This window comes from Phalangium opilio, unplaced genomic scaffold (assembly GCF_054372755.1).
Source record: "Phalangium opilio isolate 3A_F unplaced genomic scaffold, DU_Popi_V2 ptg000011l_1, whole genome shotgun sequence".
Classification (NCBI taxonomy): Eukaryota; Metazoa; Arthropoda; class Arachnida; order Opiliones; family Phalangiidae; genus Phalangium; species Phalangium opilio.
Genome location: NW_028324147.1, coordinates 1,682,586 through 1,705,347, shown reverse-complemented (window position 1 = coordinate 1,705,347; position 22,762 = coordinate 1,682,586). Strand labels below are relative to the sequence as shown.

Below are 22,762 nucleotides of genomic sequence, written 5' to 3'. Positions count from 1 at the left end.
GTTATTTTCCCATAGACACAAGCAGGCGACTGCCATTACTCTATTAATAGCGTCGGACCATGTATTTATACGTTTCAATCCCAAATATTGAGCACTATGACGCATCTAATGGGGTTGGATACGGTTCAAGTCGCTCAAAGGGAGGGAGGACAGATATCCCAGATTTTATTGGTACTTGTGTAAGATATTGAAGAAACAAGTCGTATTCCCTTTGAGTCGTTTTTGTATCCTTACCACTGACACGACAGAAGTCCCCAAATAATCATATTTTTCCCAATGTCAAGGAACTCTTTCTTTATAAACCTAATTTCCGCGACATCAGGGTTTCCTACTCCTCTTAATTCCGTCATCGTAACGCTAGAGGACATAAAAACTATACACGTAGATCAATAACATCTCTAACACGGACATAGCGTCGAACCCACTATCACAAAAAGCCGATGCGCGTGGTATGTCCCCTTGAGATATTTTGTCTACTTATAGATGTAGGTCCACAAGTTCATCGATAAGCCCAATTAGACTATTATCAAAGAAACTAGGACGTCACAACCAGTAACACGCCACTCTGAAAGTGGTTTTTGGTAAAACTAAGACCAGACCTAATGACGCGAAATAGACTGCAGGTTATTGTTTTTTAATTTATCATTATCTACATGCGAGGTTACCTAACTAAAACGTAGCTGATAGGAAAAGAGTATCTCATGGCCTTGAGTACGTATGTCTGTTTGTAAGTTGTCTGTTAGAGATCATCGGATACACTAAAATCATGGATACTTAATTCATATCCTAAAGAAGGCGGCTTTTCTGACAAAATCTAAATGATAGGCTTTTTCTAACTGCTGGTATTATTGTTGGCAATTTTCTATTTAAATAATGAAAACACACGTGTAGATATTAACATTATAGTTACAGTAATTTTTCCTTGTTATCTATCGTTTAAGGCTAACTGTAGCATATGTAAAGGCATCGCGAAGCGATATTAAAGTACGGCAATAAAAATCGATTTATCCCCAATAATAGCTTCATTAATTCCGAATAGCAAGAGAGAGATAATTCTTATTCCGTAGGCAACGGAGAGATGTACGAGACTAATATGGAAAGCGTGTCTGGCAACTCGCGACTGTGAGCGAAGAGATGGAATAAGATAAGGACGAAAGAGGAACAATTTTTATAGAGTCTTTCAGTAACAACACTAATATTGCAAATTATTACAGAAATGAACTTGAGATCAAAGCTTCCAAGGAAATAGCGTGAGGTTTCATAAAAAATCGATTATAAAATACATACATGAATTACTTATTTTCACCATTGAATAATTATCCAAAATAACATTTTTCTGTTCATTCTCAAACAAATCATAAGATTGTTTTTACATGAACTTAATCAGTTGTTTTAATATCAATATAAATTATCTTATAAAATTTATCAATCCTCTTACGGTCAGGACAGAGAAAGAATAAACAAGACAATCACTATTTAAATATTCAAGATTTAAGTTAATAAATTCAGATTGGGGTCGAGAAAAACCGGGTTCGCACTCACAGTCTAGAGTCTTGAGTGAGTCTACAGCTACAGATAACAGCATAAGTTTATAATGCCTATAAGTAGAGTAATGGCTGCTACACCTATGGCAATAGTGTTTGTTTGGATCCCTCTAATGAAACCCTATACTCTCTCCGTATCATTTATCACCTCAACTTCAATACCAAATTGTACCGCCTAGCCTAGCGTTTCTTTTATCCCTTTTAGAATGTTTATGGACTGAAACCGCCTCAATCTCACGAGAGAGAGAGAGGGATTTGGGGTTGCTTAAGTAAAATTCGTTCCCCTCCCAATGCCTGCCTATACGAAACGTAAAAATCTCCTTTATTACATTAGATGATTTTTTATCATGTGACCCATTTAGTAATCGTCTCGACCGCTTGGTGGTTGCACCGCGACAGAAATTTCAAAATTTTCTCTCTTCGGATCTTAGCGCTAAACGAGTTCTGACGTCACAGTAGCCTGCGGAAGATGGCCAGTTGTAACCCGTATTTGTGTACTTAGAGGCATGATAAACTTATGATAACAGCTACAGATAACAACTACCGCTCAAGTATTTAATAATTTACTTCCATTTGAACCGGGTTTGCAAATAAGGAAGTCCAAAGAAATCACCTCCAAGATGAATTTTAAATTAAAAAACGTTATTTCTCCTTTATTACTTAAAACTTTAAAATCAAACAAATTCCTAAATGGAAGAGGGTCCTACGTGAAAATATCAAGTCTGGGTGCAAGTTTACCAGAAACTCACGAAATGTTAAAAAAGACTTGCCGCGACTTTGTGTACAAAGAATTAGCACCTATTGCAGGTGCAATTGATAAAAAGGGTGCCTATCCTAAGGACCAAGTCGAAAAGATGTTTGACTTGGGTCTTTTTGGTCTGGTAATCCCGGAAACATTGGGAGGCGCTGGTCTAGATTACTTAGCATTCGCTATCGCCATGGAGGAGATAAGCAGGGGTTGCGCCTCAACTGGAGTCATTTTGAGTGTCAATACGGTACGTTTTAATTTAATAACCTAAATTTTAAATACGATGATCCCCCCTCCCGTGCAGTCGTTGTTTTTAGGACCACTGATGGCCTTTGGTACAGAAGCCCAAAAAGAGCTGTTCGTTAAACGCTACTTAGATGGCCGTAGAGTAGGATGTTTCGCACTTAGCGAACCTGGAAATGGTAGTGACGCGGAAGCAGCGTCATGTACAGCCAGATTAGACGGAGATAATTATATAATTAATGGTACAAAATCATGGATTACTAATGGTTACGAAGCTGAAGCTACAATTGTAAATTAAGATTTATATTTTTTCTTTAAGTTTATAAATTAGTTTTAATTCCAGCTGATTGCAACAACTGATAAATCCAAAAAACACAAAGGAATCAGCGCTTTTATTGTTCCTAAACCAACACCCGGTTTAACATTAGGCAAAAAAGAGGACAAATTAGGCATTAAAGCCTCCTCAACGTGCAATTTAATTTTCGAAGATTGCAAAATTCCCAAAGAAAATTTATTAGGAAAACCGGGTGAAGGATTTAAAATAGCTATGGTATAAAACACTATCCCTTGATTCCCTTTAACGTTTAAACAAACAAAAAATTAAAAAACTAATTATGCAATAAAAAAAACCCAAAAAAACAGACAGCGTTAGATGCAGCGCGAATTGGTATTGCAGGACAGGCCTTAGGCATTGCTCAAGCTTCATTGGACTGCGCTATGGAATACGCATCGAAAAGAACCGCGTTTGGAGCGCCTATTTTAAATTTACAAGCCATTCAGGTGTGAACGAAAAAAAAAAAAAAAGTTTTAAAATAACACTAAGTATTTATTTTTTTTTTGTTAGATGAAATTAGCCGATATGGAGCTCAGAATTCAATCAGCGCGATTGCTTACCCTTAAGGCAGCGTTACTAAAAGATTCCAAACAAAAATTCACCAAAGTGCGCGTATTATTATTATTATTATTTAATAATTTATTCCGGACCAGCACGCTAGTTTTTTTGCATATTTTATTTTTATTTTTTTTCCCCGTGTTATAGGAAGCAGCCATGGCTAAACTTGCAGCTTCGGAAGCGGCAACATTTGCATCTCATCAAGTAAATATCTTCAGGGATTGTGGATAGAAGATCGCGTGTTTTTAATTTTACACGTAATTTTAATTACGGTAAAATTTAAGAAACGGCACCAAAACCCCTGTCCCTGTCCCTGTCCCTGTCCCGGACGCGTCCGCGAAACGAACGCTTACGATGAGAGAGAGAGGGAAACCGGTCGCGTCCGCGAAACGTACGCTTACGATGAGAGAGAGAGATCGCTAGCGTACGCGGTGGCGATACGAAGCTCCGCGTAGAGAGAGAACTGCCTGCCTGGTATATTAGTGAGAGGGGGAAGAGGGAGAGGGGGCATCCCGCTCGGAGAGAGAGGAAAGAAAGGTAGTTTAAATCTCGCGGGAAACAAGATGATAATTTTCGTGCACTACTGCACTTTGTGCGCGTGATACATCAGAGATTATGCTGGATGGTTAGGTTAGGTTTCGTAAAATAGAGGGGACGCTTTACGGTCATAGTGATTTCTGGTTTAGGGGATGCAGGATTTTGTTTAAATACATTATTTGATTCGTATGGTTTTTAAAAATTATACTTTAGTGGGGTGCACAATTTAGTTTCATTAATATTATTTGAAATGTGACGTTATTAGAAATTAAAGGGATACACGATTGTGTTTCAGAAATGTTTTTAGTTGTACGATTTATTGGAAATCAACTATACGGGGGGTCACGTGAGCCGTGTATTAGTGAGAGGGGGAAGAGGGAGAGGGGGCATCCCGCTCGGAGAGAGAGGAAAGAAAGGTAGTTTAAATCTCGCGGGCTTTTTTGAGTGAAGGGAAACAAGATGATAATTTTCGTGCACTACTGCACTTTGTGCGCGTGATACATCAGAGATTATGCTGGATGGTTAGGTTAGGTTTCGTAAAATAGAGGGGACGCCTTACGGTCATAGTGATTTCTGGTTTAGGGGATCCAGGATTTTGTTTAAATACATTATTTGATTCGTATGGTTTTTAAAAATTATACTTTAGTGGGGTGCACAATTTAGTTTCATTAATATTATTTGAAATGTGACGTTATTAGAAATTAAAGGGATACACGATTGTGTTTCAGAAATGTTTTTAGTTGTCAACTATACGGGGGGTCACGTGAGCCGTGTAAAATTACTATTAAGGCCCAGCCCTTGGGCCATCTTGTTAATTTTACACAGCTGTCCCTGTGCCGGACGCGTCCGCGAAACGAACGCTTACGATGAGTGAGAGAGAGAGAGAGGGAAAACGAAAGTGTGCGTGGGGGGAGAGAGATCGCTAGTGTACGCGATGTTGATACGAAGAGGGAAACGAAGCTCTGCATAGAGAGAGAACTGCCTGCCTGGTATATTAGTGAGAGGGGGAGAGGGAGAGGGAGAGGGGGCATCCCGCTCGGAGAGGAGAGAGAGGAAAGAAAGGTAGTTTAAATCTCGCGGGCTTTTTTGGGTGAAGGAAACAAGATGATAATTCTCGTGCACTACTGCACTTTGTGCGCGTGATACATCAGATTATGCTGGATGGTTAGGTTAGGTTTCGTAAAATAGAGGGGACGGTTTACGGTCATAGTGATTTCTGGTTTAGGGGATCCAGGATTTTGATTTAGATACATTATTTGATTCGTATGGTTTTTAAAAATTATACTTTAGTGGGGTGCACAATTTAGTTTCATTAATATTATTTGAAATGTGACGTTATTAGAAATTAAGGGGATACACGATTGTGTTACAGAAATTTTTTTAGTTGTACGATTTATTGGAGATCAACTATACGGGGGGTCACGTGAGCCGTGTAAAATTACTATTAAGGCCCAGCCCTTGGGCCATCTTGTTTAACAGTTATGTTTGCAATGTTTACTTTCTCTTAGGCTATTCAAATCTTAGGTGGAATGGGTTACGTTGCGGAAATGCCGGCGGAAAGACATTACAGAGACGCTAGAATCACGGAAATTTATGCAGGCACAAGTGAAATACAACGTTTAGTTATTGCTGGAAATTTAGCAAAGGAATATGGTTTTAAATAAATATTTACTATGTTGTTCAGTTTAAAACTAATTAAGAAAAAACACTCAAATTTGTTTACTTTTGTATTATTTGATAAATTGTATGAGATAAAAAATTTTAATGCTAAATAATTTGATATTAAAAATAAACAATTTATTTCGCGGAGTAGTGGCAGGCCATGTTATTTTACCATAGACACAAGCAGGCGGCTGCCATTACTCTATTAATAGCGTCGGACCATGTATTTATACGTTTCAATCCCAACTATTGAGCACTATGACGCATCTAATGGGGTTGGATACGCTCCAAGTCGCTCAAAGAGTATTGTAGGGGAGGGAGGGGGGAAGAGATACCCCAGATTTTATTGGTACTTGTGTAAGATATTGAAGAAACAAGTCGGATTCCCTTTGAGTCGTTTTTGTATCCTTACCACTGACAAGAAAGTCCCCAAATAATCATATTTTTCCCAATGTCAAGGGACTCTTTCTTTATAAACCTAATTTCCGCGTCTTGCGACGACGAGAGTAACTCCATCAGGGTTTCCTACTCCTCTTAATTCCGTCATCGTAACGCTAGAGGACATAAAAACCTTACACGTAGATCAATAACATCTCTAACACGGACATAGCGCCCATAACGTCAAACCCACCATCGCAAAAAGTAGATGCGCGTGGTATGTCCCGTTCAGATATTTTGTCTACTTATAGGTTAGGTCTACAAGTTCATCGACAAGCCCAATTAGATTATTATCAAAGAAACTAGGACGTCAAAACCAGTAACACACCACTCTCAAAGTGGTTTTTGGTAAAACTAAGACCAGACCTAATGACGCGAAATAGACTGCAGGTTATTGTTTTTAATTTATCATTATCTACATGGGAGGTTACCTAACCAAAACGAACGTAGCTGATAGGAAAGGTGTATCTCATGGCCTTCAGTATGTATGTCTGTTTGTAAGTTGTCGGATACACGAAAATCATGGACACTTCATACTGTTCATACCCTAAAGAAGACGGTTTTACTGACAAAATCTGAATGATAGGCTTTTTCTAACTGCTGGTATTATTGTTGGCAATTTTCTATTTAAATAATGAAAACACACGCGTAGACATTAACATTATAGTTACAGTAATTTTTCCTTGTTATCTATCGTTTAAGCCTAACTGTAGCGCATGCAAAGGCAATACGAAGCGATATTAAAGTATGGCAATAAAAATCGATTTATCCCCAATAATAGCTTCATTAATTCCGAAGAGCAAGAGAGAGATGGGCACGAGACTACTATCTGGAAAGCGTGTCTGGCAACTCGCGACTGTGAGCAAAGAGATGGAATAAGATAGGGACCGCCGGACGACGAAAGCGTACCAGGCTACCAACCTAGTTCCCGTTTGATTTGATGTCTCCTTCACCGCGCGTCTCTATGTACCACCCCATAGATTAAGGAGATCAAGGGAAGATGAAATGATAGACGGGATAATGTTAGGTACGATTTTACTTTGAGTTACTTTTACTACATATTCTAGTTTACCGAAATACACTGACAAAGGTCGGCGAGCTTTGATATCTTACCGACAAGACAATTTTGAAAAGAGGCTCCCCTAAAAGATGGCATTTCTACTACACAGTGGCTTAGCTTGGCAAAGGCTAGTTAAGCCAAAGGCAGGAACCAATGGGACCTAGTGCATTAGGTTCCTGCCTTTGGCAAGGTAAAATTCGTGTCCAGAAGATTAGCCAGAAATGGAGCAGCGCTTTCCTTTGACTATAACAAACCTACGCTACGTTATAGCATTCATCCTCCATTGAAATAGGCTAAATGGTCAGTCAGCTTGCACAGACTTGTACAAGAGAAGGGCAGTGGGTTGGGTGAGGGAGTCCAATCGGTGGATGACGAAGTGTTTGACCTAAATGGAACGAGGAACGTTTCATAGGGAGGGAATTAAGCGAGGTACTAAGCTAAGCCTGGAATGATCCGCAACAAGGATAAGTTTTGCTCGAACAAATGTCGCTGTCAGATCAAGGGCAATCCATTATGTCCACCATACACCTGGGTCTCAAAGTGCCACTGATGGACAGCGCGAGCAAGTACTTCCTGGTTGATAAACGTAAAGCTACTATAGAGATGAACGGCCACTCTTTGTTTGACGTAATTCCATGACGTCAATACAACCGCCGCCATTATCGCCAAAAGCTTTTTTGGGTTAGTCAAGATTTAGACTTAAATATTTGATTTTAGAAACACTCTCGTGTATATGGATTCACTCAAAGTGCATCGCGTTATTTTGAATATCAAAGTTTAATAAACACGTAGGAGTATAGTGTTTGAGCGCCTTGGTATGACGATATAAGTAACTTTCGGTAGTCATAAATTGGCTCATTTCTACGTTTATTTCTATTACTTCGCCGGGATCAAATCTGGGCGCTTTGCAAGCCGCTAAAAGAGTGTATAGTTAAGGCAAACAAATCCGGCATCGAAAAGTGCTTAGATTTAAAAGCATGAAGTGAAGCGCAACGAAAAAACGATAGCTTTAAAGACCAAAGCGTGGTAAAATGGAATATGCGTTAAGTAAAATTCCTAAATTTCCAAAAGCCAGCATGCAAAACTTTGGATTATAAGTTGAAGGAACTTATTCAATAAATACAAGAATATTTAATTTACAATTCAGTCTATTTGATCTTGTCCTTCATCTGGTCAATTTATGTCAAAATCTTAGCCGTCTATTACGTTTTCAATACAATTAACGGATGACAAGATCAAATAACAGACTGACAACATTCAGTAGTGCCAATCAGTTTCAGAGATCGAATGATATACGCTCTCATTGGAGAAGAGGATTCTCTATTTATTGTTTAAGATTCGTGTAAGCATTGAAAAAATTCACAGACATTTATTAAATATTTATCAGCTCCTACACTTAGAGACTAAGACAATCACAATCTTAGTAAAACCAATATAGAAGATGAAGAAAAGGAAAAAGAATTGGCGGGAAACGCTGAAAATCCGCGGAAAATCGCTTTATAAAGCGACCTTAGAAAATAGAAATCAACAAGTAGATTCCTTGATGCGGCGAGGACAGCATGGGTGGTCGAATCCCACAGCTTGCCATTTCCCGTTGCCGCCACTATCTCGCCCCACCGCTCGCCCACCCACCGTCTCTCTCCCATTGCTCAAATCCCTTACTTGGCAAAAGGGGAAAAAACACTTTGGCCAATGTCACAGTGAATTGTGTCACCTCTATGGCAATGGTTAGAAGTCCATAAGGGGTCAGGGAGGTTACGACATAAGTCATATTATTTACGTCTAAGTTAATACATTAGCAGTTTGCCCAAGTGGTCAGAGTATTGTCGGTATTATAAGCACTTTCAACCCAGTTTAGTAAGGTAGAAAAACATACACCCTCTGATCTTCTATAGAAGATCCGCGTTGGTTTCTGGTACATCAAGGTCAAAATGACCACTATTGAAAGGTAAACTCATGCATGGGGTCGTAAATAATGTATTCCCCTAAGCTCACTCTGTAATTTATGCTAATATGGTCGCTTCTCTTCTGGTCCTCTTTAGAAAACGCAGTAACAATTTCGTATGAACTTAGAATGGTATCATACCGTTATGGGGTAAAGCAACGAGAATAAAAGGGACATTGCGAGGGGGAAGTAAAGGGGGGTACTGTGTCGAGGGAAGGGGGGCTGTGTCGAGGGGAAGGGTAAAGGGGAAGCGTGGCGTATTTCGGAACAAATCAATTTTACCGGGACAAAAAGCGGCGCGTAGCTACTTTCATCCTGTCATGTTCCGTTAGAGAAAAGTTTAGGTTTTCCGCCCTGGGATGAAGAGAAGCTCGGGATGAAGAGCCGACTATACTACACACCAAAAGTATAGAAGGTCCTGGCTAACTCCTAAGAAAAAGTCTTCGGATTAAGGGATAAACTATACTCGGATGATATAAAGAAGAGCTAACGAAAAAAGAGAGATAGAATGGATATACTATACCTAAGCTATAGAAAAAGCAAGAACTATCCACCATGGTACTATACTGTACTATACGTAACAAGAATAACATACGCTAGTAGATAGGATAGTTGAAGCTTGGAGAAGGGAAGTTTAATTTTGGAGCAGCATAGTTCAGTGGTTCACTCAGTCAGTACTTGACCAACTGACAGACGGTCTGACAACACTACAGAAAGAGAGTGATGGGGGGAATTTTCCGTATTACCTTAGCTAAATGAGTTACTACTCCAGAATCAAACTTCTTCCTCTAAGGTAAGTTCAAGATACCGTCCGTATCTCAGGTGCATATTACTTTGTTCTAAGTTATACTTAGTAGAACCCTGCATTATCTAAGGGATTAATCGTATTATTACTATTAGGATTATTTACTTTTGTCCAGAACTTATATATAAAGTCAGGAATGGTCTTTGAAGATGCGATTGCCTTTTCTTCTCACCCATAACATCTAGTAACCGTATGTTGAAAAACTCGCAATGTTGAAAGCGAATTACATAGAAATATATGTATGTACGGAAATTGTAAAACCTTTGATGGCAAGGACCTACCCCCGGACCCCGGATCCACTTGCAAAAAGACGACAAAAAAAGCAAGCGTCCAACTGAATTAAATTGGAAGTTTGGACTTTCTTTAAGTGAATTTTCGTATGTACCATGCAGCTCTAGACTTTCGCTATCTTTCAAGCGCAGATTTTTAAGAATATTTTTTTTTCTTGTACGTAATAACTACTTGTTTATGGTTGACTTTTCCATCTAAAAAGGCTTACAACGACTTGCTTTTGTATACATTTAATTATTTCTACTTTAATTCAATTCATTCTTGGCACAAACGATTACATAACCCTACGCTCTTATTGAATCGACAGAGCGGAAAATCAAAAGAGATTCCCTTAAAATCTACTCGACTTCAAATAATTTTAGTTAATTTAAGCAATTGAGATAATTCCATATTGAGAATTATGTATGTAGTATTTGAGAGACTTATTTGGTAATGAAATTGAATATTCGTTATGAGGTTTTGTATAGGAAATTTACTCATTCTGTTTGTAGGGGTTTAGAAAGCAAGCAGCTTCAAAGAGATTCAGTTAGAATATTAAATTTTAAAATTAAGTCATGCGTGATAGGAGAATAAGTATAGCTCGGGGTCAGGAATGCATACGGTTAATGGGAATAATCTTGTAGGCATTTTTATCAACGTACCTAGGCGCGTGTTGTGTTAGGAGCTTGACGTATTTTACCTCGTGAATGATATATCTCGCGCGCCAACCAATAAGATCACAGTTAGAATGACGTCGGAATTAAGAGGCGTGACGTCCCCTCTACAAAACGCGCGGATAAACTGAAATGGGAGATATGGGGGCGCAATTATTCCAATTTTCCGCATGCATTCCAGTCGGGGCTTAGAGAATTTGAAAAGGGCTTTGCCACTTATTTTATATCCTTTCATCCAAACAGAGATTTGCGTGAAACGATAAAGATATTTGGCTTGAAGGCAAAATAGCAATTGCAGAAACGTCCCAAGGCAGATGGATAAACTCTATTAGACCCTAGATAAACACGATTTATTATTATTACGAAGTCATCTATCAAGAATTTAAAATTTGAAAACGTTTGTTGATCAATGTAAGTTATTTTTAAACTTATAAAAGCATGTGTTCTTTCCCACGCGCGATCAACTATATTCACGAATCATGTGACATTGCGTTCTTATCAATTGATAAAGCGCGTGAAATGAAATTATGAAAAATTCAAAAACAAAGGCTTAAGGAACTTTATACTGGCTACCTAAAGTTGTAATAACGTCTACGGACTGTTGCAAATAATCAAGTTATAAGTCTACAATGTTTGTCTTTAAAAGAACTATCTATCCTAGTTGTGGCCACAATGAGTCGTCTAATTTGGGGAACAAAGTTGAAGCGCGTGCCTCCTCGCATGTCCTCCGAGCGAGTCCGCTCTTTAATAATAGGGCGACACTAATATCGTTAGGGAAACGAAGGCTTTTCCTGGGAGGGAAATAGGCTACGAATTTTCGTTACAGAAGTTTCCCTAGGAATATTTTGCGTATAGGGAAAAGGACCAAGGGTTAGCGCCACTGCCTTTAATTTCATTGTAAGTCGCCCGGAATACTAATGTTATTAGCTTTTCTCGAATGTTGTCTCCCGGGCAGCTCAGCTGGAGCGGCACCCATCGAGAGGTAAGACACTATTCCACCAACCAACGTATCCCCAGCCCCATTACATGGGCAAACCACCAATCAGGTTTGCACTCCATTCCAAGAAGCAAAAATACAATTTTTCCAACGCACTCCCAGAGTACCAGATCACTGCCTCAAAATTAGCCGAATTATTTATTTTCAAGGGAGAGATATTAACAAAAGATAACGTTATTTGGTTATATTAAAGTTAGAGCGCTGATACTAGGTCTCTAGTCAATAAACATAGAGAAACAATAGAGCTGCATGGGAAAGAGGTTAAGACTCGAAGTACGTCGTAAACCATACTCCGCACTATGCCTACTACTTTAGTGGTCATTTCGCCTAAATTGGTAGAATCGGTCCCCTCGTTATACGCATACTCGAAAAACGTCTCCGGGTGGGCACTCCACTCTTGGCTCGCTTCTATCATTGGCGCCAAAGCCAAACGACGTTCCAGAATTAAGGCGCCCCCCCCCCTTCCCGGGGCTCCCTCCTGCTCCTCTCTTCGAGATAGACTGACGACTATTAAGCGTTTCTAAATGACCACGTGATAGATATTCTCGCCTTTGACTATAATTGGGAGATTCAGTCTCGACCCGAGTGAACCAAACGACCACCATAGTCCCCGGTCCCGGGTCCCGCGGACAATGAAAAACAATCTTCTTCAACTTGGCACGCAGTTACGCTTAAAGGCGGAAATTACTAAGAAATAAAACAGCGCGTGCGAGCATGCCAGACTCCTTAATGGCTGCTCTCAGAGGGAATTATATGAATAGGAGTAGAAATTATAGATTGGGCCTTTTGTTTCCGTGGTCATTCAAGGATAGCAATTATACTCAAGGAAAACTTCATGAAGACACTTAGAAAATCCTTCTTTTTAACATCGAAATTTCTACTCCTCTCGTTATTATTCTCTCTCTAGTACTATTTTCCGAAGCACGTGATTGTGGATTGACACGAATCGCGTGCGCTATTCCTTATTTCGAACGTGTAGTGTGTCAGTTCGGGAAAATACTTTTATTAAGTGCTGCCCTATAGATAATGATCATTAAAGTGGCTATAGGTCACCTATATTTTCTATCAAATATAATGGATCTATTTTAATTACCATATTCAAATTAACTTAGTTCCATGGGGCATTTATTTTTGGGGTAATTATTGGTATGGTGTTAATAACCAATACTAAGACTAAAAAACAGCACGTAGACGATTGCATGGCTAGGTGAGTACGGTACAAATAATTTGGTCTAAAGTTTTCTAAACAAAATTACTGAATTGAATTAGACTAATTTAGAACCGTACGGTTGTTTGAATTTAATATAATCATTACTTGATTAATGTAAAATTTATTTATAACATAATCCCTTAAAGTTAGAAACTTAATATATACATATATAAATATACATCTCCCTCCAAAGCAATTTAAACTTTTGATAAATATAATTGCCTATGGAAAGGATATTTTTCTTAATTATTATATACATATATTATATACTTTTCTATCCGTGAATTATCATTGGTTGTTTGAAATCGCAATTAAATTAGGCGAAGAGAAGCGAACCGTAATCATTTCGATAACGAGCTCTATATACGGCCTTTGCCAAATTGACTATATAATGTGTATTATATAATGTTATATTAAGGCCGGCCAGGGAGAGTATTACAGACATAGAAAATCTAATGTCCGCGAAATTGCAGACTTCGGAATAATCCAGGCTGTGAAATATATATCGTTAACCTGAATTTTATTCAGAAGCTCAATTTTTAGAAGTAAATGGTGCTAAAGTATCACAAATTCTTCCAAAAGTTAAAGACGCCAAATGAAAGTTACTATTTTGAAAAGGTAATTAACCTATGCCTATTTCAAAGTTTAGGAAGATTGAATTCTATACCGTTTTATGTGGGTAGCCAATTTAGGGTTTGGACATTGCTTGCGACGTGTTGATTAGTTATTTCTGGTCGCCATTTTCCAAGATGGAGGTAGATTCAACCAAAAACCACACTCCGTTAACCAGTTTACAAAATATCAGAATAATACTCTATGAAATCGGTAATTTAGGGATATTACACTACCGAGTGGTATTCAACCTTTGCTTGTAGCGAAAATTCACTATCCGAGCACGATCGTCAAATGAGGGCCTTCTAACTCAAGCTATAGTCTATCAATTGCACTTTACTGAAATTCAGCCTTAGTTAGGCTTTAGCAGAGATCTAAGTCACTTTCAGGGAAATTTCCCAGAAGCTATCTCCTCATGTACACGTTCTATAACCGGCCGGGCGTGTTACCATAGCTATAGCTATTGCTAGCTCCACTATGGATCTGTAGCCATCAACCTCTCCGAAACATCCTCCTTTTAAAGCTTCAGATATGTTTTGCATCAAGTATCATTCAGGTTCGGTTTCCCGTCATCTTTTCCGGACATGTCCATTAACTATCCCCCGAAATATACAGCCTTTGCCTGTGAAAGCCAGGAAGTGAGAATGAGGAAGAGGAAGAAAGGGGGTCCTTATATTTGCCTAAATTCCATTTAGACTAATTACAGCCAGAGAAATAAGCCCATTCGGATTTAAAGGACATTATATAATCATGGACTTAAGTGGTCTGAAGAGGACCAGAAGTAATTTCAGCGGGCCGTTTCGCACACCCCCACCCTTGCGTCTACCTTTAAACAGTTATCTCTAGGAAATTAAATTTACTATGACCTTGATATACTATAAATAATCCTAAAGATCACCACTTGAGTCTGGCTCGTGCATACCGTTATTATTATAAATATTTTTCATCAACAAAGTGCTATCACTCGGTTTTCCCTTTGACCCCCTATGGTTTATGAGATCCGTGGTAGATCGACTTTGCCGTATTGTTTTAAGTAATAATTATTTGATAAGCTATTAATATGGTTATTACGAATCCAACGCTACTTTGCTAATGGGATGAAAGAAAAACTAAGCCTTTTTTTTTACATAAAAAACGCCACTTTGACCACACAAAGTTGAGGTAGTGGTCAGTTGGTCAGCTACCTTGATTTTAAAATTATCCAATAATGTTTAGAGTAATTGAATTGGGAAGACTAATGACTATAATATACTCAAAGGATTTCAAAGCATTCCTTAAAAACCCAATGTTATGATACTTCAAAGTGGGATATTAACGGACCACCGGCCGTATATGGTAATTACCCCCCTTAATTACTCGAGTTCAGATTCTTGTAAACACCACCAAGTATTAGGTATCGTTTGAAAGCGGAGAAACAGCTTCTAAAATTAAGGGCTTCTCGGTATCCCTTATAGAACCGGAGTTAAAAGGTGTTGTGTATATAGGGTAATGTTAATCCTACGGAGAGGACGTTAATGAACATTTGGCTTAATTACTCGGGCCCTGATTGTTAATTGTAATTGTAACCCATAAGTATTAGGTATCGTCGGAAAGAGAAGCACGTTTCCTCCGTATCTCTAATAATAGCAAAGTTCCGGCAATTGCATGAAATTTTGTTAATTTTTCGATGCAACTTGTTATATTATCTAAAATTCGTGCCACCGTGAAATACGTTAGCACGAGACGTGTTGTCAAAGTTGAGTTTTTATCTCAACTCTTTATCTCCCCTCAAAACTAAGGCGGTATGTACCATTTTTTGCCGAAATCTTTGGAAAACGTGTACCATTAAAATTCAAAGAAATATAGCAAAAGAAAACGCGAGCTGTAAAAACACTTCGTGCAAATCACGACATACTCTCGTCGGGCTGGTGCTAAAATTCGAGTGTAGCAGCTATCAGCCTTTCACATTATTAGATTGTATTGAAAGATAACGTGGAGTGCCAATTCTCCTATTTCTAAAATAAAAAAATAAATAAATTGTAAACTCAAAATGTTGTAAATGTGTTTCCATTTTCTTAACGGTTCAATTCGCTTGAGCAGCAAATATATTCTTTGAGTGGCTTGGAATACCAATAAATATATAAAAGGGAAATTTCGAGGGATGCTTCTAAACCGCTGTATATGGTATATACAATGTTCAAATTCGAGTCCGTGGAAAGTTTAGATTATTTATTATTAGTTTACTGGTCACGTTTTATCCGCTTGAAAATGTTATTGCATAAATCCAGTTGCATTTGTCATTTACGTGATTTCCTATCGAATTTTACATCAAAAAATCAAAGTAAACGTTAAACCACGCTCCGTATTTTGTGTTCAGAATAAAATAAACCAATTGGGGTTTTATTTTCCTTTTTCAGGTTTAAATTTAAATAATTTTATTTAAACTTAATTATTACGACATCCTAGAAGCATTTTCCCTTAGTGATTAATCAAATTACCGGAGTTTTAACGTTTGGCCCACGTGAGACTTGAGGGACGCAATAATTCCAATTACCCTTATGTATTCCATTTCCTGCGCATTGCAAGAATTAATTCCAAGAATTCAAAGTACCTAATAATAGAAAAAGTTGAAAATATCGTATTTAATCCTTAAAGTTTAATCATTATTTTGGGAAAATCCTTTTATTATATCTTAATGAGGTTCTTTTATTTTTGTATAAAATTTCTTTTTTCGACTAATACTCTTTCCCGATTGGTCGATTTAACAAGAGAAAAGGATTTAAGAGTCTAGAATGGAATATTACTTAACCAACAGAGGATACGAAGTAAGAAAAATATTTTAAGGAGACTAGTAAATTTCCCTACATGCAGTTCAAAGAGATTCGATTCCGCCCTGCAAGGGGGACCAAAATAAATTTCACCCCGAATAAAGAATTTAATAGATTTCATACTGAATATTGCGTTATTATTTTATAATGAAAAATAGTAAAATATAATTAGCAATTGTTAAATTGAATACGGCGCTAGTATAGTAAGGTTTGTGCTAAAGGCCTTTTCAGACTACAAATTTTGACTCAACTAAATGGGTCAAAAAGCTGAGTGAGAAAAAAATTGGTCAGTGATTCAACTTGTTCACCAACTTCTGTTAATTACACGACCCAACTAGTTTACTCAACTCAAGTTGACTCATCTAAATGAATAAAAAAGTTGTACCGTCTGAAGTGGACTTGAGAAATCTGCAGTAATTTTCAAAAAGCCAAAATATAATTTCTAACAAATTCCCAGATCAATTACGTCTCAAAATTCAAACGAACAGACGCCGAAATAACCAATTATTTTTTGGGGAGAGAAATTAAATAAAGATAATACTGTATTATATTAAAGTAGAGAGCAATCATTGATTGGTCTCTGCCCAAAAGAAACAATAGAGAGAAAGATATCAAGACTTGATTGCGCAAGTAAATCAAAAACATCGTACTGGGCACTACTACTAAAGCTATTCATGAACCTCCTCAGTACCTAATTACTTTCCGTTATTCGTATCTGCCTAGCTTCGGAAAGATGCCAATATTCAAGAACAAATTGAATAAACGAATAAAAATATATTCCGTTAACAAAACCAAAGGAGAAATAGAAAAGGACGCGAGGCGATCACGGTAGAATTTACAATTGGTAATTTTGGGGCCATTTTGAAAGGCAATCCAACCAACGGCTTTAAATTGTTTAAAACAAAACCCCCAGACTCTATTAAAATAAATTCAAAAGACGCTAAGAGTCGAAACAGCTCGGAAGTTTCCTCAAATCTAAGCTTTTCCGGATGTAAACAGCATATTCTATTAGCTCCAACAGGAACCGAGGATGCATTAAAGACGCGAGAACCTTCGATTGATTTGATTAAATAAACAAGGAAGAAATGTAATGAAAATAACTGATAATTTTAAAATGAATATATAATATATAGGCCCTATAAAAAAATTGTACACGCCTGGTGGGTAGCTTCTTCCTGGACACGAATGTATTGCGGGTTAAACATTTCTACAGGGGCCATAGAGTTAACAAGGGGCTCATTCAGCCTGAAAGATGGCTTTGCCCTATTACTTAAAATAAGGATTCATACGTTATGAATGGAACAAATACGTTGGAATTAGTAGTAAATGAAACCAAAAAGGATCTTTGAAGTTAGGAAAACAAATTAGACTTGATTATGAATTAGTGATTTTGAAATTCATATATTTATTCATCTTTCATGAATAGAGGCTTAATTTTGGGTTGAAAGGTCGAAAAAAATCCTTAGCATGGTTTTTAAAGGAACTGGTTAGCGAAATCGCGACTGAAACTTCATCCCACGGTTTAAGGATTAATTAGGGTTAGTTGTTAATGAAAAAGCATCTTTTCCCGGAAGCGATAAATATCTCTTTAGGCCGAGAACAATTTGTTTAGCCACACCTTTTGGAAGGAAATTGGATTTTATGTCGTTAACACCTGGAGCTTTGTTATCTCCGAGCGGAAGTTGCTAAATTGAAAATAAAACGTGTTTGGAATTAAATTTCCAAGTAATTAAGTGTTTTCTTAAAACAAGGGAAGGTCACGGAGATATTTAAACTAAATTTTTTCCTCTATTAGTTGTGGAATATACAGGACTACTTCGTTAGTAATCCGATTGCGTAAAAATCAAAATATACTTCGATAATTAATAAATCAATATTCTGGTTCATATTAAATAAATTCTCTGATATTAATTTATAATTTCAAAGAAATGTTTTTAACGTGAAAACTGGCGTTCACGTAAACAATTCCAAATTCTAGATAAACAACTTCTTATACCAATATAATTAAAAAAACCGCAGCTTTCAAATATCCCCGTTACCGTGGCAACCAAAAAAAAAAAAAAGCGCGAGCTCAAGTTTAATATCTCCGTTACCATGACAACACCCCCCCCCCCAAAAAAAAGCACGAGCTCCCATTTAATATCTCAGTTACCATGACAACCCAAAAAAAGCGCGAGCTCCCGTTTAATATCTCGGTTACCATGGAAACTGGCGCGAGAATAGAGTTAAAAAAAACTTGTTAAAAAATCTTCCAGCCTAAATATAGACGGATAATTAACTAAATAAATAAAAACAAGCTCAATTTCGAGATAAATTTTTTTCTTCAACCTCGGTAATACCCCTGAGAAAAAGTTGGGACTATCTATACCCTATACAAACCAACCAAATTCACTCTCTCCATCTATCTTTCTTGGTACAAATATAATCTTTAACTTTGCTTTGATATAAAAAGGGCTGAACACAAAGGCAGAGATGATTGAGTTTGTAAAAAAAAAACGATGTTAAGGTTTTCAATTGGAAAGAATAACTCGGTGCAAAAGTAGATCCCGAAATAAAAAGCGTATCAATGGTGAAACGATACTAACAAAATGAAATAATACGGATTAACCAATCTGTTACGTGTAACAGGCCAGAAAACAATAAGTTCCTTTCAACGATTGTTTGTGTATGTCAGGGAGAAGAGGAGGATAAGAAGAAAATTGAAAAGCAAAGATAAGAGAATAACACAGAGAAAGAGAGAGAGAGTTTCGGGAATTGGGAGACGACAAATTGCGCTTCATAAGAACAATTGAATTACGAAAAAAATTATTTGAAATGTTAAGTAATGCGTAACTCGCGCAATATACCATTCCCCAGAATTCCTTTTTAATTTTATTTTTATTTGGAAAGGTTTATTGGATAATGATAATTGGTAACTATTGTCCCTATGAAATAATTTTGTCTACTGAAAGATGAGAGAGAAACGAAGGGAAAGCGTTTCGCCTTTCGTCGATTTATTTTTCTCTCGAGCTAATAACTAGATCGCGAGGGGTCGGACACCTCCCCTTCTCTAAAAATGTATCCTAACCACAGTTTAATATTAGAATATTCTCATGGGAATCCTTTCCGAAAAATAGTATCCAACCCTTTGGAGATTAAATTTTCCAGGCGAATATGAAGACGGAAAAATAAAACCGCAGAAATAAATCCTGATGTTAATAAACAACATTAGTGACGTAATAACAAGAAGTAAACACTTCTAGTCGCTTCCCCTAAGGTTAATTTTTGTTCCACCTAACATGAATAGTGTTTTATAACGTATTTAATTAAATGTCTTACTTATTTTAGTTACTATACTTCTACGCCCACCGCCCAAAATTTTAATAAACAGTTCTGGCGATGGTTTTAAATTTCCTTAAAAATATTTAGGATGAATTAAATATAAAGAAAAATTAATTTAGTTGAGATATAGGCAATAGGAGATGATTGCACCTGATATATATAAGTAGCTATTTATAAAACTTAAAAAAGTAGAGAATGAGTTGAAATTTGCCAGCGAGGTTTGCTATACTTGTTGAAACCAGAGTTTACCAATTTTTTGAAATTTTCTGTTTAATTTAGTCTCAGTTAGGTGAATAGAAGGGTATATTTTTGGAATCCATTCTTCGTGAAAATACCTAGGATACCAGAATATCTGAGACTAAAATAAGTCGGTACAAGTAAACAGAAACTTACAACAGATAAGAACCCGAAACACTTTGAAAAATATTAAGGAAAAACCAGAAGTGAGATGAGACTAGAAGTGAAGGGCTCTAGCATTGATAGTAGATCCTGGCACTAGTGAACAAATTTGAGGATTTTATGCCGCTTCCCACGCGCCTACACTAAAGAGAAAAAAATTGGTCGAGTTCCAAAAACATTTCCTACCCCCTTCCCCTCAACCTAAAGCCGCGGATCACGGACGCGGGTGCTGGAATCTAGTTCGGCCGTCTACCGCCACGAGCGTCTCACGTTTTGGAGGGAAAATTCAGAAACCGCTACCAGAGGGCCAACCGTTGGTGTGTTATCAAGAATATTCACTTTCGCCGAGTGAAGAATTTGGTTAGCTCAGTACTTCTGGTCTCATCTCACTTCTGGAAAAACTGATATTTTGACCCAGAAAAACTTCAAAATAGAAACCTTAATAAAGGAAAGCATCCATCGTTTTGGTATCGCAATAAGTTTATTTTGGTCCAAGTCTTCGTAGAACGATGAAAGCATCTTATATCGGTTTGTCGACGACCCTGTACACACTACTATCCCTTTAAGAGATTGGATTGTTACGTAAACAAAGTCGGCGGTGGCGGCCGGGTCCGTTTCCGTTCTCAGCTTCCGTAAACAAGACTCAATCCAATGATATGTAATTAGAAAGTTCCATATTAATTCGTAAATCAAAATCTAGCCGAATCCAATTTGCCATTTCGCGCGTGAAATGATTAAAGTAACCTTTTAGGACATTAAATGTTCTGAACAATAAATAAATAAACCTCCATCGCCGGAAATACTTCAACTCACGGGAAATAATATGATCATATTCAAGACAGACTGCAGCCGCTCAATTTACTCTTCAACCCCGCCCATATTGAAATAAACCTAAACGTTCAAATAAATGTAGGTAGAGAAGTTAAGTTAAACTCGATGAATTTGAACCTAAGGTAGATGTATATTTTATATTCCATTAGAGAACCTTATACAAACATTTCTCTTCAAATATGTCCTACTCGTTTCCCAGAGGGTACAAATGTTGACATAAATTTATCCTTAGGGGAAAGGTTTCCCCTGCGCTGTTTTGCGGTAGTTCACTTTAATCTTAAACCGAAATTATTTAGACCTATTTGAATTTCAAGGCCTTGAACTCTATATTACTCAAATGACGCAACTCTAACGTAACTAAATCATGGTAAGATAAGATATTTTGAGGTTGTGTTGTGTCGGTAGCTCGAGTTGCCTTCTAAACAAAAAGTGGCGAAGTACATTTGAATCGTTGTTTCAAGGATCAGCAGATTATAGACGAATTTTGAAACGTAATAACACTAGTTTAGGAAATATTCAAGGGAAATCCCTTGAGTGTATATGATAGCCCAAATTTTCTTCTATTCAAAGATACCGTAAGTTTCGTAGTGCTAGAGACCTACAGCTCGAGCTATTTCATCAAGCAGAGTCCGAGTAATTAAGGTTTTAGACAAATTCATGCACAAAAATTTTAGAGCGTCAAAACTCTGATATTTTAAAATATACGGAGAAAGCCCAAACTTACCCCAATCCAATGATTCTAAAATAATTGGGCTACGTCAATCATGCTTCGAGAAAATAATTTTTTCTCGCTATTAGACATCGGTCTTGAAAAACCAAAAATCCCATATTTAGTATATTTACGACGTACTTTAAGATTTATAATAAAATAAAATTTATCGTTGCAACTGTGTCATTCTTCAAGGCTAATCACCAAAACAGTCGTTCATAGGCTATTATGAACGCAAACAATGGCCGGCAGGGGGGTAGGATTGTCAAATTTCCATAAAAACGCGCTTATTTCGTCTCCACTAGCAAGAGGATGACCGTGCATATGGTTTAGACATTATTCCGTGAAATATGTATGGAAAAGAGGATAGGGCTAGCTGGAGAAAAAGACGAGGCCACGCAAAAAAACCATTAGAGTACACACTACACTACACTACAACATACCATACATGAATCTATTCAATTCAGCCTTGAAACATAAACGAACTTCCAATAAATAAATAAATATAAAATTTAGATAGGCATCTTTCCCTTTTATTCCACAGAAATGGTCTAATTGTCTCTTGCGGATATTGGTCAAGACTGACCGATGAATCAAGTTCAATATTCATTGAAACTCTAAATGCATTCAAAATGACACGAGGTCTATATTATAGAAAAATGAAAGCGCGCGCGCGAGAGCGGCGATGTTAGACGGATGGATAGAATGGAGATGTGTTGGCGCGAGAAGGGGGAGGGACCCGGGAAGGGGGGGGAAGGAAAAAGGCGGGAAAGAGCACGAGGGATTCTAGGAGGCTGAACCAAGCGGAGAAGGAACAGTTGATCTTGGACCAGCGACAAGAGTGGAATACGAACACGAGAGACATACGGGTGACCAACGCGAGAGACCGCCAAAGAATAATATCGGGACAAAACTATATTTTTCATTTTTCGCTATATATTTTTTTAAGTAAGACGTTTCCAGATATCGAAGGAAAATATGTGACAGGAAAGTCACATTAAAACTTAATTATTGAACAAATAAACAACCGTGAGCCGAGCTAACCGGATAGAGCGAAA

At 37.5% G+C, this 22,762-nt stretch overlaps 2 protein-coding genes across 2 annotated transcripts in view; one reads left to right on the top strand and one right to left on the bottom strand.

Moving 5' to 3' along the window:
• LOC149709758 (uncharacterized) overlaps window positions 1–22,762 on the bottom strand; it is a 48,982-nt gene that overhangs the window by 13,980 nt on the left and 12,240 nt on the right. The window lies entirely within an intron of this gene.
• LOC149709759 (short-chain specific acyl-CoA dehydrogenase, mitochondrial-like) lies at window positions 2,106–5,710 on the top strand. Its single transcript, XM_089857768.1, has 7 exons — window positions 2,106–2,539; window positions 2,597–2,824; window positions 2,879–3,085; window positions 3,178–3,315; window positions 3,380–3,475; window positions 3,575–3,631; window positions 5,473–5,710. Exons 1-7 carry the CDS (start codon window positions 2,165–2,167, stop codon window positions 5,626–5,628), a joined length of 1,257 nt encoding a protein of 418 aa, XP_089713894.1. The 5' UTR covers window positions 2,106–2,164; the 3' UTR covers window positions 5,629–5,710.

Coding starts and splice junctions, on each gene's coding strand:
- LOC149709759 (XM_089857768.1), top strand. CDS start 2,165: ATGAATTTTAAATTAAAAAACGTTATTTCTCCTTTATTACTTAAAACT. Junction 3,316..3,379: donor TAAATTTACAAGCCATTCAG/GTGTGAACGAAA, acceptor TTTTTTTGTTAG/ATGAAATTAGCCGATATGGA. Junction 3,476..3,574: donor CCAAACAAAAATTCACCAAA/GTGCGCGTATTA, acceptor CCCGTGTTATAG/GAAGCAGCCATGGCTAAACT.